This window comes from Ochotona princeps, chromosome 13 (genome assembly GCF_030435755.1).
Source record: "Ochotona princeps isolate mOchPri1 chromosome 13, mOchPri1.hap1, whole genome shotgun sequence".
NCBI classification, from domain to species: Eukaryota; Metazoa; Chordata; class Mammalia; order Lagomorpha; family Ochotonidae; genus Ochotona; species Ochotona princeps.
In genome coordinates, this window is record NC_080844.1 from 44,973,209 (window position 1) to 44,986,513 (window position 13,305).

At 56.0% G+C, this 13,305-nt stretch overlaps 2 protein-coding genes across 2 annotated transcripts in view; both read left to right on the forward strand.

Moving 5' to 3' along the window:
• Position 1: 1 nt before the first annotated feature.
• NKX2-3 (NK2 homeobox 3) lies at positions 2-2,990 on the forward strand. Its single transcript, XM_004579972.2, has 2 exons — positions 2-788; positions 2,186-2,990. The coding sequence occupies exons 1-2, from the start codon at positions 434-436 to the stop codon at positions 2,926-2,928; spliced, it is 1,098 nt and encodes a 365-aa protein (XP_004580029.2). The 5' UTR covers positions 2-433; the 3' UTR covers positions 2,929-2,990.
• Positions 2,991-4,162: 1,172 nt separating this feature from the next.
• Positions 4,163-13,305, forward strand: part of LOC131481628 (uncharacterized) — a 46,987-nt gene continuing 37,844 nt past the window's right edge. The window contains exons 1-2 of the mRNA XM_058671089.1: positions 4,163-4,364; positions 7,052-7,752. Coding sequence (XP_058527072.1) covers positions 4,163-4,364; positions 7,052-7,752 — 903 coding nt within the window. The remainder of the gene's footprint in view (positions 4,365-7,051; positions 7,753-13,305) is intronic.

Genomic DNA, 13,305 nt, shown 5'->3' on the forward strand with positions numbered 1-13,305 from the left:
CTGGCCACTCGGGTCAGCGCGGCCCGGCCCGCAGCGCCTGGGACTCCACCGCTACGGGTCTGGTTCTCGTTTATTTCTGGTGGCACCGCGGCCTCGGCGCCCTGTACGCGGCGGGGAGGGCGTGTCCTGCGGGCGCCCGATCCAATGGGGACGGAGGCTTGGCGCGCACTCCGCCCCTCGGCGTGACGCGAGAGCCCCCGGCCAGAGGCTCGGCAGCCCCGGCCCCAGTCTCTGCAGTGGCTGTAACAAAACCCAGACCCCCAGGTCCCGGCCAATGGAGGCGGTTTAGACTGCAGCGGGACCGCGTCTGTCAAAAAAAGTCCGAGTCGGCAGCGGCGGCAGAGTCCAGGAGGGAGAGCTGCAGCCGCCGCGCTGCCTCCCCGCCCCCGTCGGGATTTATTGAGTATTTGGACTGGACAATTAAGTGGCCCTGATGATGTTACCAAGCCCGGTCACCTCCACCCCTTTCTCAGTCAAAGACATTTTGAATCTGGAGCAACAGCAGCACTTCCACGGAGCGCACTTACAGGCGGACTTGGAGCAGCACTTCCACTCGGCGCCCTGCATGCTGGCCGCCGCCGAGGGGGCGCAGTTCTCAGACGGAGGGGACGAGGACGAGGATGAGGAGGGTGACAAACTGTCCTATTTGAACTCTCTGGCCGCAGCCGACACGCACGGAGACGCGGGGCTCTGTCCGCAGAGCTTTGTCCACACAGTGCTGCGAGACTCATGCGGCGGGCCCAAGGAACACGAAGAGGAGTCCGAGGTCCGCAGGGAGAGGAGTCAAAGTGAGTAGCGGGGGCGGGGGTTGGAAAGGAATCGCACCTGAAGCGGAGGTGGCCGAGCGCCCGCAAAATATATATGCCCCAAAGTAAACCTTGGCCAGCACCGCTGTCTGCCCCTTTAACCTTTTGGCTGGGGCCACGCCGTACCTCCGCTGGGGTCGGTTGTCGCCAGCTCCGCCTGGCGCAGGTACCTGTTGGGGGCCGGGGCAGGTGGGGGGAGGTCGCGGCCACCCTGACAACGACTACTACCAAGCCGGAGCCAGCACAGCTCCCTAGGAAAAGTCAACTGCTGGAGAAGCCCCACGGGTACGGCCGCCGGCCCTCAACCACTGGCCAGCGTGGGCTCTTCCCCTCTAATAGGGACCTTCTCACTGCAAAAAATACCCCACCCTTCAAGAAAGGGTAGGCTCCTGCACTGTCCTTGCGTCCTGAAATGGGCCTGGGAGATTAGGGCAGCTGTCCCTCCTCTGGCAGGTTGTGGCTCCTGCGTCCCACAGGACGCAGATTGGGTGGACCCCTCACTTTTCAGCTTGGGGATCCGCGTCTATGCTCTAGCACAGAGGGAGGGCACAGTGGGGTGTGCGTGAGAATACTAGCTTTTACGCGCCCCCTGACTCTCACACCTCTGAGACTCCAGCTGTTCTGCTTTGTGTCCCAGGCTGCGGATCCCCAAGAAAACCGCCCACCGTAGTTTTGGGGTGCGTGGGATGGGCAGGGAGAACGCATAGCTGAGTAACACCCCAGCTCACCCCCAAGGAAGCGTTTTCAGAGGTTTCACTGTTAAGATTCTCTTCCCACCCAACCTCCTCCACCAGAGGAGGTTTGGAGGGTCAGAGGCCCAGGCTCTGCTCCGATAGCTCCTCTGGGCCTGAAACCTCCGCGAAACCGCCTACACGCAAACTTTTTTTTTCCTTCCCTGAGGTAATGCAGACACCGTCACGCACACATTTGCATATATAGTCCTCTATAAGCACATAGCAGCCGCGGGGCCAGGCGCTGGGTAAGGCTCGGGCATTTCCAACGGAAAGAGGTTAGCGGACGCTGCGACACGCTCAGGCAGCTTCAGCCACCCGGCGCGACGGGGAAGGCAGCCGAGGTTGCAAATTTGGGATCTGTTTCCAACGGGAAAACAGTGCTTAGCACGTGGAGCGTTTAACACAGGGCATAACCTCTCCCTCAGCAGTGGCTCAGGTTTCTAACAGGCGCGCGCTCGCTACTCCACCCCGCCGAGGGCACTGGCGCTGTCGCAGGGTTCTCCAGCTCTCCCAATGGCCCCGGCGGTCAACGACTGCTTGTTCCTCCCCGGTCACCGAAAGGAACCGCGGCGCAGCAGGTCAGGGAGCCGCGCGAGGCCAGGACGCAAACAGCTCCTGAACGCTGCTGTTGTGCTTGTTTCACAGAAAGCTGCCCGCTGAAGAAACCTCTGGAGGCGGCCGGAGACTGTGAGGCGGCGGACGAGAGCGAGAGGCCGAAGCCGCGCAGCCGCCGGAAGCCACGGGTCCTCTTCTCGCAAGCTCAGGTCTTTGAGCTGGAGCGCAGGTTCAAGCAGCAGCGATACCTGTCGGCGCCCGAGCGTGAGCACCTGGCTAGCAGCCTGAAACTCACGTCCACGCAAGTGAAAATCTGGTTCCAGAATCGCAGGTACAAGTGCAAGAGACAGCGGCAGGACAAGTCCCTGGAGCTGGGCGCGCACGCACCGCCGCCTCCGCCGCGCCGAGTGGCGGTGCCGGTGCTGGTGCGGGACGGCAAGCCGTGCGTCACGCCCAGCGCGCAGGCCTACGGCGCGCCCTACAGCGTGGGCGCCAGCGCCTACTCCTACAACAGCTTCCCTGCCTACGGTTATGGGAACTCGGCCGCGGCCGCCGCCGCCGCCGCCGCTGCTGCCGCCGCCGCGGCCTACAGTGGCAGCTATGGCTGTGCGTACCCGGCGGGCGGCGGCGGCGGAGGTGGGGGAGCCGGCAGTGGGGCCTCCGCGGCGACGACGGCCATGCCACCCGCCTGCAGCGTGGCTGGGGGAGGACCTTTCGTGAACGTGAGCAACCTGGGCGGTTTTGGCGGCGGTGGCGCGCAGCCCTTGCACCAGGGCGCGGCCGCCGGGGCCGCGTGTGCGCAAGGCACCTTGCAGGGCATTCGGGCCTGGTAGAGACGAGGCAGATTCATGCAGCCAGCGCCCCGCCGCAATCTGGCGCCGCAGGACTCAAAAACACGAGACCTGATTCCTGGGCCACATCCCCTCGTTAAAAAAAAAAAAGACACATCTCGCTCCCCTAGCCCACCCGAGGCCTGGGAAGCGGTCTGGGGCGAGGAGGATGCCCAGGTCCGGTGGCAGGACTGTCTCAGAGACAGACAAGTGGACTGTGAGTCCGGAGGCGGCGGCCCCAGGCAGTGCGGGAAGCCTAGACTGGCTGCGCTGAATTCTCTCCAAGCAAGAACAGTCTTTCCGGCTCTCCGCACGCACTCCGGCCTTGCCACGGGTCCCCCGAAGTGTCGGCAGGGAGTCCAAGGGAGAGGAAAGCCTAAAGAAGAGAACAAGGGGAGGTCGTGGTTTAAGACATCTCCGGGCCTCCCCATCCTTGGCGGCTGGGTCGCCCACCACAGTCAACCTTCGTTTTCCAGCCGCTTCCCTCCACAGCCGACCTGGCTCTGGCCCGGATTCCCTGAGGGCCCAAGGGGGTGAGGTAGGACTCTGGGAGGAAAACCGGCCACAGGAGATAAGAGGTTGAGCGGGGCCGCTGGAGGAATCCGGGACCGTGGCCCTTCGAGAGGTGACCAGATCCCTTTCTGTTTCGTATCTGTATCCAGCACATATTATTTCTATGTAACTGTATCCACACGCCGTGTACACAGCGCTGCCACACACTACAGGAGTCAATAAACAAGGTGCAATATTTCCAACCCTTGGCTGCCTCGGGCCTTTGTGGAGGGGAGCGGCGCCGAAAGGGACGGGGAAGACGACGCGGAGGGAAGGCCGCCCTCCCGGGACGATCTCAGGCCTGGACTTGGCGGAGCCAGGCTCGGGCTGCGCGTCCAGGCTCTCCACGGTTTTGCTCACTAACTTCCCTTTTGTGGGGAGGGCAGGTCAGAGATTAGGCCTTTTGAGGTCCAGGGCTTTATAATCCTACTCTCCACCCCCAACTTTTTCTGGACGCTGTCCGGTAAGCAAGAAGATCGTTGGGATCCTTGGCTTTCGATTCTAGGGTCGCCGGGGAAAGGTGAAGGTTCTCCCCTAGGCCTAGCCGCGGGCTGCGAGAAGGCAGCTCCCTCCTCGGCCGCCGCCGCCGGGCCTTCCAGCGCGCCCGGGGACGCAGGGTGCGCCCCGCCGCGGCTGAGCGCTCCCCCTCGGCCGCCCGCCTTTCTCCCCCGGCGGCCGCGGCTTTATGCGGCTCCTTGTCACTTGCCGAGAATGCCTGCGCGAGGCCTGTGCTGCCACACGGCCGATTGTGAGCGTGCCAAGGCGGGTGAATGGGGAGGCCTCAGAGCGCCGCACCATTGTGGGGCCGGGCCTTGCTGAAAGCCGGCTCCGGGCCGGGAAGGTGCGGAAAGAATGGCTTTTTATTGGAGTCCCGAACAAAAGGTGTGGTAGGAAGGCGAGGTCCCCTGGGCGAACAAAAACCCCAGCGCGTCGGATTGACGTCCCCCGCCCCAGCTCCCCATTGCTTCTCAGAGCGGGGGCTTTGTGCTGTAGTCTGCTCAACAGAGGGACGGAGAAATGCGCGCGGGTTTTGTTCCCCGTTTCTTGTGCGCTGGGGGAGGGGGTGCCAGGGGGCTGGGCGGGCAGCAGGGAGGGGCGCACTGATTAGACCCGGCTGGCCGGGGCGCGGAGCTGTTCAGCGGGAGTCGGCAGCCTGAATGCAGGGTCATTATTGCTACAAGTTTAGCAATTTCGCCCTTGCAGGAGGGGGTGGAGGCCGCCTGGCTGGGGAGCCGGAGGGACGCGAAGAGGGGGAGGGAGGCCAGCCGGGAAGCCCTCCTGAGCCCTCTGACCGCCCAGGATGCGCCGCGGACAAGTCCAGAATGGCCTAGCGGGAGACTGGCGGAGCGGGGCTTGGGGGGCGAACGCCCTCCTTTCCCTCGCCTCGCCCGAAACTTTAAAAGACTCGGAGCCCAGCGTGCGTCAGGGCACCACGCTGCGGGCTGCCGGGCTCCCTGGCCTCGGCCCCGCAGCCCACCTCCGTTGCCACCCCCGCGATGCCCCCAGCCGGTTTCCTAGCCGGGGAGCCCCTCTTCGGGAACCGCCGTCTCTGGGGGATTGCCCAAGCTGAAAACTGGAAAGGGAATTTCTGGCTTTCTGTGCTTTTCTGTGCGTGTCTCACAGCCTGCAAATGCGTAACATTGATCCATTCATCCACCTGCCAGTCTGTCCCCCTACCCGTGCATTCACACACCTGTCCATCCGTCTGCCCATACATTAAGTTGTACGCACAACTCGATCACCCGTGGTATCTTTGCGGACACTGCTCTACGTGCTTGGACAGTGGAACAAAATCTGGTGTCTGTAAACTCCATGATTATTTTCAGGAGTGTGTGTATGTAGGGAGGCAGACAATCAAATACATGCTACCGTGATAGAGTGATTCTAATTAACAAGTAGACTGCAATCATGGCAAAGGAGTACTTTTCCGACAGGCGGGTGGGGACACCCTGGTGAGCAGGTTGCATTTACAGAATCCCCCAGTGACAAACCAATTCTAGGTGCCTCTCCCTCTGCCCTCAACAGTGGTGTCCTCATCCTTCCGGCTACCCTGTACTCCCCCTACCCCCTCACCCCCCCACCCCCCGCCAAGGCCAAACTTCTTTCCTGAGCCACCCACGTGGGATTAAGGCTCCCTGGTCTGTGGCGTCAAAGTATTAGGTACTTTCCAAAAGCCAGAGCATGCATGGTGGAAAGCTTTGTCTCTGCCTCTACCTGAGGTCACTGAGGGCCAGCTTGGGGCAGACACCTTCATAGGAGCTCCCAGGAGTGGATACATGTGCAGACTCCTCTTTCATGCCTCTTTTGGAGCTCCAGGGACTGCAGATGGCCCCTACACGGTGCTGGCCGTGAGAGAGAGGAACAGTGCCCATCTCCTGGCTCCCTGGAAACCCAGGCCCATCCCAGGGTGAACCCTGAGGTGATGCTTGGGAACATGTCTCATTCCTTCTCCCCACTACACCTCACTCTACAACTCAGAATCTCAGAATGGAGGCTGAGTGAGAACTTGATGAAAACATTGGAGGACTTGGGCATGGACAGGAGATACAGGAGATAAATCTCAAACCTGCATTTGGGAGCCAGCTGGGTTTTTCCTTAGGGTTCACCGGTGCTGGGAATGGTGGGTGAGCCTGCCCTCCTTCCCACAGACTCGGACTGTGCTCTTAGAGCCCAAGTCTATGGTAGCAGCCCCTTTTCCCTTGGGGGTTCCTAAGTAAGAAACTTTTTTTTCCCCTCTCTGACCCAGTCCAGCACCCTGCTGTGCTCTGGCCTCCCCAGCACCAGATCCTCATCTCCCAGGTCAGGCTGGACTTCCTTCAGTCTGCGTCCCCTCCAGTGCTAGAAAGAGGTGCATGACCCTCCTAGAGGAAATCAAGCTGGCTACACAGATTGACTTCCGCAGAGTTTGCGTGTCTCCAGATACTCAAGGACAGCCGGGAGCAGGTCCTCCCTGCTCTCTGGCCCCTCTCTGGGGCCGCCTGTCTCCAGGTATAAATAGCTGAAGGACCTCTGCACTGGTCATGGCTGGGCTCTGGGGCTGAGGCCATGGAAGGGCTGTCCCAGGCTCAGCCAGCAGCTTTACTGAATTCTCTGTAGACCCAAGAGACTTTCAGCAGGTCACTGGAGTTGCCTGTCTGAGCTCTGAGGCAGAGAGAGAGAATATGAAAGAACTGGCTGACTCCAGAGAAACTTCAGGTCAAGCCTCCTTTGTATTCCTGTGGGTATATAACTTCTCCCACCTGCACTGGTGCTGGCACCACTCCCCACTTGTAGATGTGCCAGGTGGCCTGCATCTTTACCACCCTGCAGAGTTCGATATTGAGGAATCTTTTAAGGATGGTTCCTGGAGTCTGAGGCCCCAGGGCCTCAGTCATCCCTCCATAGAATGGGTCTACTCATGGTTTGTCTGCTGGCGGCGAGTTTTTTTTTTTTTTTAATTTATGAAAGACCAGATATTTGCAATAGAACTTGATGTTTGCATAGGTAGGTGAGTATTCGTGTTCTCATCAACTTTTAAAAGCTGCAGGTGAAGGTCGAAGTAAAAGCAGCTTGCCCCGGGGCTAATACCGGTCAGTGTTAGGCCAGGCCGGCACTGGACAGGTGAGTTTGGAACAAGCCCGGCTCTATCCCTTCCCTGAAGCACTCCCAGGCCTGAAGATTCCTAACCTTGTCCGACACCTTGGGGCAGTTTTACATTCGGGGCAGGCGGCACCCCAGGGGGCTGCAGGGCTGGGGAATTTGACTGGAGAGGAAGGTGGAAAACTTCGGCGCCAGACGAAGGCACGGCGCCCCTCCAGCCCAGGATCCCACGGAGGTAAGGATCGGAGGGAAAACGGCCTCACGCTGCTTCCCCGGGTCCCGCATCTCCAGCTTGGGTGGGGCCGGAGGGGCGGGCGCTTCCCTGGAGAACTGCGCGTGCGGGAGGCGGAGTGCTGCCAGGCCTCGAGCGCAGCCTCCTCCGCCTTGGCTGGAGGCATCAGCGATCCAGAGGGGACTTCCCGGGTGCCTTCTCCCACTTCCAGGGGCCCACGCGCTGCCAGGACTGCGACTGCCCCGAGTGGACACGAGTTCGGCGCCGTGTCGCCGAGGGGAAGTCGGGGCCAAGCGCAGGTGCAGGTAGGCCCGCAACGCAGGCAGGGGCGGTCTGAGCTGGCCTTGCAAGGAGTGCGGCCCCGGGAGAGCCTGGTCAGCTCGAGGAGAGCCCGGACTGGAAGGGCCAACAGCACCGAGCACCGCCAACCGGGCGGGAAGCCGAGCCCAGTACGCAGACCAGAGGTAAGCTGTCCGGGAGGGGGTAGGGAAGCGCTGAAGTCCTCCACCGGAGGTTCCTCAGGAGGGGGCACGGCCCAGGTTTGCTTTGCTTTGTTGAAAGGACGTTCCGCCTTTCTCTTGCCCACGTCTGGCTGATAGGGAACGCCCACACCAGAAACACGCACCAGAAAACACCCCGCAAGCTGTGAATCGCAGAGAAGTCAGGTGCGCGGCGCTCCTAGTCTTCACCCCCTTAATTTCTCAGCTGCTAACTCCTACTGAGGGAACGCGGCGTTCAGGGAGCCCCAGAGCCTCCAGCTTACGCGTCTTTTTCTAAAACCTGCAGGGGTTATCCGCGCTTTCTGGCTTCTCACAGGTTGGCTTTGCCTGTTTGGGAGTCTCTTGTAAGTGGAATCACGTACAGCTGACTTCCCTAGAGCCCCGCTGTGTATGCCTGGCTTCAGCCAACCCCAGCAGAAAAGTTGGATCTGTACCTAAGTGTGCAGACGTTCCCTTGGCACTGTTCCCTAAACAACTAAAGTGTACACGTTATTTACATGGTATTGACGTTGTATAGTACAAGTCACCTAGAGGCGATTTAACGTGCCCAAAGTGCACGCAGACCCCACAGCCTTTCACACCAGCGACTTGAGCACCTGCAGGTTGGGGTACCTATGTGAGGCTCCTGAAATGACCACCCCCAAACAGGGCTGCATTGTGTCCTCAGGTGCCTGACTTCTGCCACTTGTGAGACTTATTCCATTTCTGTGTGAATATACTGTAATGAATTGATCCATTCTGCTGCTGATGGGCCTTTGGAGGGCTTCTTGTTTCTGGTTGCTGTGAGCAGTGCAGTAGAGCTTTGGTTGACGATAGATGTGCTCCATATCTGTGCTGTGTAACTGTGCGGTTTAATATGGTAACATGCAGTTTCTGAGCCCTTGAAACATGACAGGTGTGACTGAGGAACGGTGTTTTTAATTTTCGAAAATTATAGTCATGGTGCTTCAAGTGTAAACAGCCACGTGCAGCTAGGGCTGTTGTGTGGTGCAGCTTAGTTCTTACCCTGCTGTTCTCTGTGCACCCAGGCGTGCAACTGCTGTGTGGTGGAGTGGTGCTCCAGTCTGCCAAGCAGTCTTCCTCCGTTGTTGGAGGTTATGGCATTCACATTTCTCATTAGTTAACTGGTGAGCAGTTAACAGAGGCTTCTGTTTGCTCCCGTGTGAGATTGCCCTTGAACCACGGTAAAGATGATGCTGAAGGCTGGTGTGTCCTGAAGGTGGGGGATGTTACCCTGTGCCCCACCCCAGCCCTGCAGTCTGGTCTCCCACCCACTCAGCCTTTGGCATCAGCCACGGGAGGGGGCAGTGCCACTGGTGCTTTTCTGCCAACCCCAGCTCCTGTTACTTCAAGCCTTTCTGACAGACAGCCCTCTTCCCCTGCTGTTAGGGACTGGAGGAGGAGAGAGTGTAACTTCCTGGCAGCTGCCACCAGCGTGGAGGGTCCAGGTTTCGTTCTGGCTGCAGCTTTAGTCTGTGGCTTGGCTCTGCCCTGCATAAAACACCCTTAAGAATCCATGGGTGTGCTACCTCCCTGGCCCGGTAAGAAGCTAAGTCAAGCCCCGTGAGGAAGCAGAGGGATTCCCTACAGTGAGTCAGGCTGTGTGTTAGGGAGGGGAAAGCATGCTTTGTAGCCACTCTCATTAATCCTCAGAACAGAGAAGTGTTCCCTGAGGACACAGAGGGAGCTAAGGCAGGTGTTGTGGGGCACAGGGTAAGCCATCACTGCAGATGGCTGTGTTGGAGTGCTGGACTGAGTTCCAGCTGTTCCACTTCCCTCCCAGCTCCCTGCTCATGCACAGGAAAGGCAGCGGAGTGTCACTCAAATAGATGATTCCTGCCACCCCCATGGGAGGCTTGGAGGTAGTTGGGGGCTCCTGGCTTTGGCTTGGTCCAGACCTGACCTGGCAGATGCAGGTATTTGGGCAATGATCATTGGGTATGCTCTCTTTGCCTTTCAAATACTTTTCAAAAAAAAAATTTTTACTTACTTGAAAGCCAGAAGGAGAACGAGATTATTACTCCCCATATGACTGCAATGGCTAAGATTATGCCAGGACAAAGCCAAGATTTTTATCTGTATCTCCTACTTGAGTGGCAGGATTCCCAGCACTTGGGCCATGTTCCACTGCTTTTCCCAGGCCATTACCAGGAAACTGGGTCATATGTTTAACTGCCGGGATTCAAACCAGTATCCATATGGGATGCTGGCATTGCTGGCAGCTGTTTTATTTGCTATGCCCCAGTAATTTTTTTAAATGGTTAGTTAATTAGTTAATTATCAAAAGGCAGATTTCAGAGAGAAGGAGAAACAAAGTTCTCCCATCTGCTGGTTCATACCCCAAGTGGCTGGAGCTGAGCCAATCTGAAGCCAGGAGCCAGGAGCCTCTTCTGGGTCTTCCACATGGGTATGAGGCCACAAAACTTTGGACTATCCTCTATTGTTTTGCCAGGCAACACACAGGGAGCTGGATGGGAAATGGAGCAGTTGGGACATAAACAGGCACCCATATGGGATCCCAGTACTTGCAGGGAGAGGATTAGTCAATCAAACCATTGTGCCAGCTCTCCCACAATATGTATTTTTGAAAAAGAAGAAGCCAGGACTCTGAAAGGCTAAGTCAATGTCCACCGCACAAGCCCACAGCTAACACACTGTAGTGAGGTAACCCCCACAGGGCTTTGAATCCAGTCCACTCAGAGTACTTTCTGACATTTTCTGTTCCCTTGTGCGAAGTCCTGAATGGTACAGATCTCTGCATCAGGGTGGGTGTCTTCTGCCAGGGCCCCGTCTGGAGGCATCTGGATGCATCATTGGCCATCTGTCGGGGGCATTCAAGCAAAGGAAGCATTTATGTTACAGTACCAGAGGAGTTCACTCTGTGTGTGACCAGGGAGTTCTTGGAAAGTTGTGCGCCAAGAGCAGTTGCCTGAGGCTCAGAAGTCAAACGGTGAAATGTGAGCTCATAGCTGGCATCAGTTACCTAAGAAGATCCCAGCATGAATTATTCCATCAGGTGAAGAAATCTTTGAAATCTGAACAATAGCTTGGTATTTGTTTTATGAGTTTAGGGTTTTCAATGATAAACAAAAATGCCATGCCACTAAAATTACAAACCAGATTCAGCAGTAGTTCGTGTGTTTTCCCTGATGCACTGGGAAGGGTTATCAGGCAAATCCTACGAAACCCATCTTGAGGGTATGTGTTCTCTGGGAGGACTGTCAATTCGTTCTCAGTTCAGGTGATGAGTGACTGCGACCCCGATGCATCTGGTGGCTCTTGGCGTACACAAACCTGGTGCTGGGGATCCTTTAGCCTTTGATCACAAAGATAGTTCAAATGCATTATTAGGTTAGATGACCTTGATGGTTTTTCCAGTTCCAAGAGTCTTTATGCCTGTGACTTTCCTGTAGATTCAGCGATAGCATCTTAGCTAGGAGTCTCCACAATCCAGCTCTTCTGATGCCACATTCTGGCTACGTGTGCAGAGAAAACCAGCAGCCACATGACTTGGATCCCAGCACAGGGGCACTCTCCTTGGCCCTCTGTAAGCAAGGAGCTTCTGTCTGCTGTTTATGGTGAATCTGTCTTCCTGCAACATCCACCAGTGGCTCTTCCTGTTCCCACAGGTGTCTACTCCTGCATAGCAACTCTTGGAGGGTTTGAAGTCAACCTTTGGCTGCTGGGTAGACGTTCTGTTCCCGGCTTCCTGGTCCTTCTTCGGTGTGGTCTCAGGCCCTCCTGCTTCTGGTGTGCCTGGGCTGTTATGATTTCACATGGGAGGGCCCCCTGAAGGAGCCTTGAAACACGTCCATCAGCTAACATTTTCCTGCCATGGCTGGACCAACTGAGAGGCTTTCCCTTGTGAACTCAACTTACGTTTCTATTCTTTACACTTTAGGGGAATTCATATCCATTCTTCTCTCTGAAAGTAAGCCTCTCTTAAAGTTTATGTACAATTTATTTTCTGGATCAAAAAATCATGACTCAGGATTGGTGCTGTGGCCACTTTTTAAAATATTTATTTGAAAGGCAGAGTTGCACAGAAAGGGAAAGACAGATCTTCCATCCACTAGTTCACTTCCCTAAATGGCCGCAACAGCTAGAACTGGACTGAAGCCAAGAGCCAGAAGTTTTTTCTAGGACTCCATGTGGATGCAGGGGCCCAACCCCTGGGCTATCTTCTGCTACTTTCCCAGGCTCATTAGCAGGGAGCTGGATTGGAAATGGAACAGCTGGTCTTAAACTGGTGACCATATGCAATCCAGGTGCTGCAGGCAGCGACTTTACCTGATATACTGCAATGCCAGCCCCACCTGTCACTTTTATACTAAAAGCCCCTAAATCTGCAACATTAGCCTCCATATCCTCCTAATTCCCCATCTCCAAATAGAGTAGATAATTTTCTTGTGTATAGCATTGTCATCTCAAGTTCATTGTCACTCCTGAAGCTACTCAAATCTCAACTTTTGTCACTGGCAACACCTTTCCTGGGTCCTGTCCCTGTATTTGGAATTAGTCAGCAAATTCTGCCCTTCCCGCCTACCCCCTCAGCATACACACAGTGGGAGTGTCCATTCTCTCAGAAGGAGTAGGAGCTTCAACAATGGCTGTACACCTGCTGTGTGGGAAACAGTGGACTCTGCATTTCCTGACCCATTGCGTATTCTAAAAAGGGCCATTATATTAACCCCAAATTACAGATGAAGAAGTCAAAGTGGTTTTTTTTAAAGATTTATTTATGTATTTAGAAGGTAGAGTTACAGAGAAGGAGAGGTAGAGGTAGGGACAGGAGGTCTTTCATCTACTGGTTCATTCCTCAAATGATCACAAGGTCAGGGCTGGGCCAGACCAAAACCAGCAGCTTCACCTGGATCTCCCATATGGGTCCAGGGGCCCAGACACTTGGACTATCCTCCACCACTTTCCCAGGCACCTTAGCAGGGAGCTAGATTGAAAACAGAGCAACTGGGACTCAAACTGGAGCCCACATGGAATGCCAGCACCACAAGCAGCAGTTTTACTTGCTACACCAAAGTGTCAACCCCAAGAAATACATTTTTATTTTATTTTTAAAGATTTACTTATTTTTAATTGGAAAGTCAGATTTACAGAGAGAAGGAGAGACAGTAAAGATCTTTAGTCCACTGGTTCACACCTCCAGTGGCCACAATGGCTGAAGCTGAGCTGATCTGAAACTAGGAGCCAGTAGCTTCTTCTGGGTCTGCAGTGTGGGTGCAAGGTTGCAAGGCTTTGGACCATCCTCTACTGTTTTTCCCGGCCAAAAGCAAGGAGCTGGATGGGAAGTGGAGCAGCTGGGACAAGAACCAGTGCCTATATGAGATCCTGGCATGTGTAAGATGAGGATTTAGCCATTAGGGCCTTGTGCTAGGACCAATAAATCAAATTTTAAAAATACAAACATTTTGCTAATGACACCCAGGACTGAAATAACAATTCAGGATTCAAATCCAGTTCTGTGTGATTCTAAAGCCTGCCGTAACAGTTCAGGTGCGT

Excerpts from the sequence above, each read along its gene's own strand:
- NKX2-3 (XM_004579972.2), top strand. The coding sequence starts at position 434 with ATGATGTTACCAAGCCCGGTCACCTCCACCCCTTTCTCAGTCAAAGAC. Across the intron at positions 789-2,185 it reads CCGCAGGGAGAGGAGTCAAA|AAAGCTGCCCGCTGAAGAAA; the intron begins GTGAGTAGCGGG and ends CTTGTTTCACAG.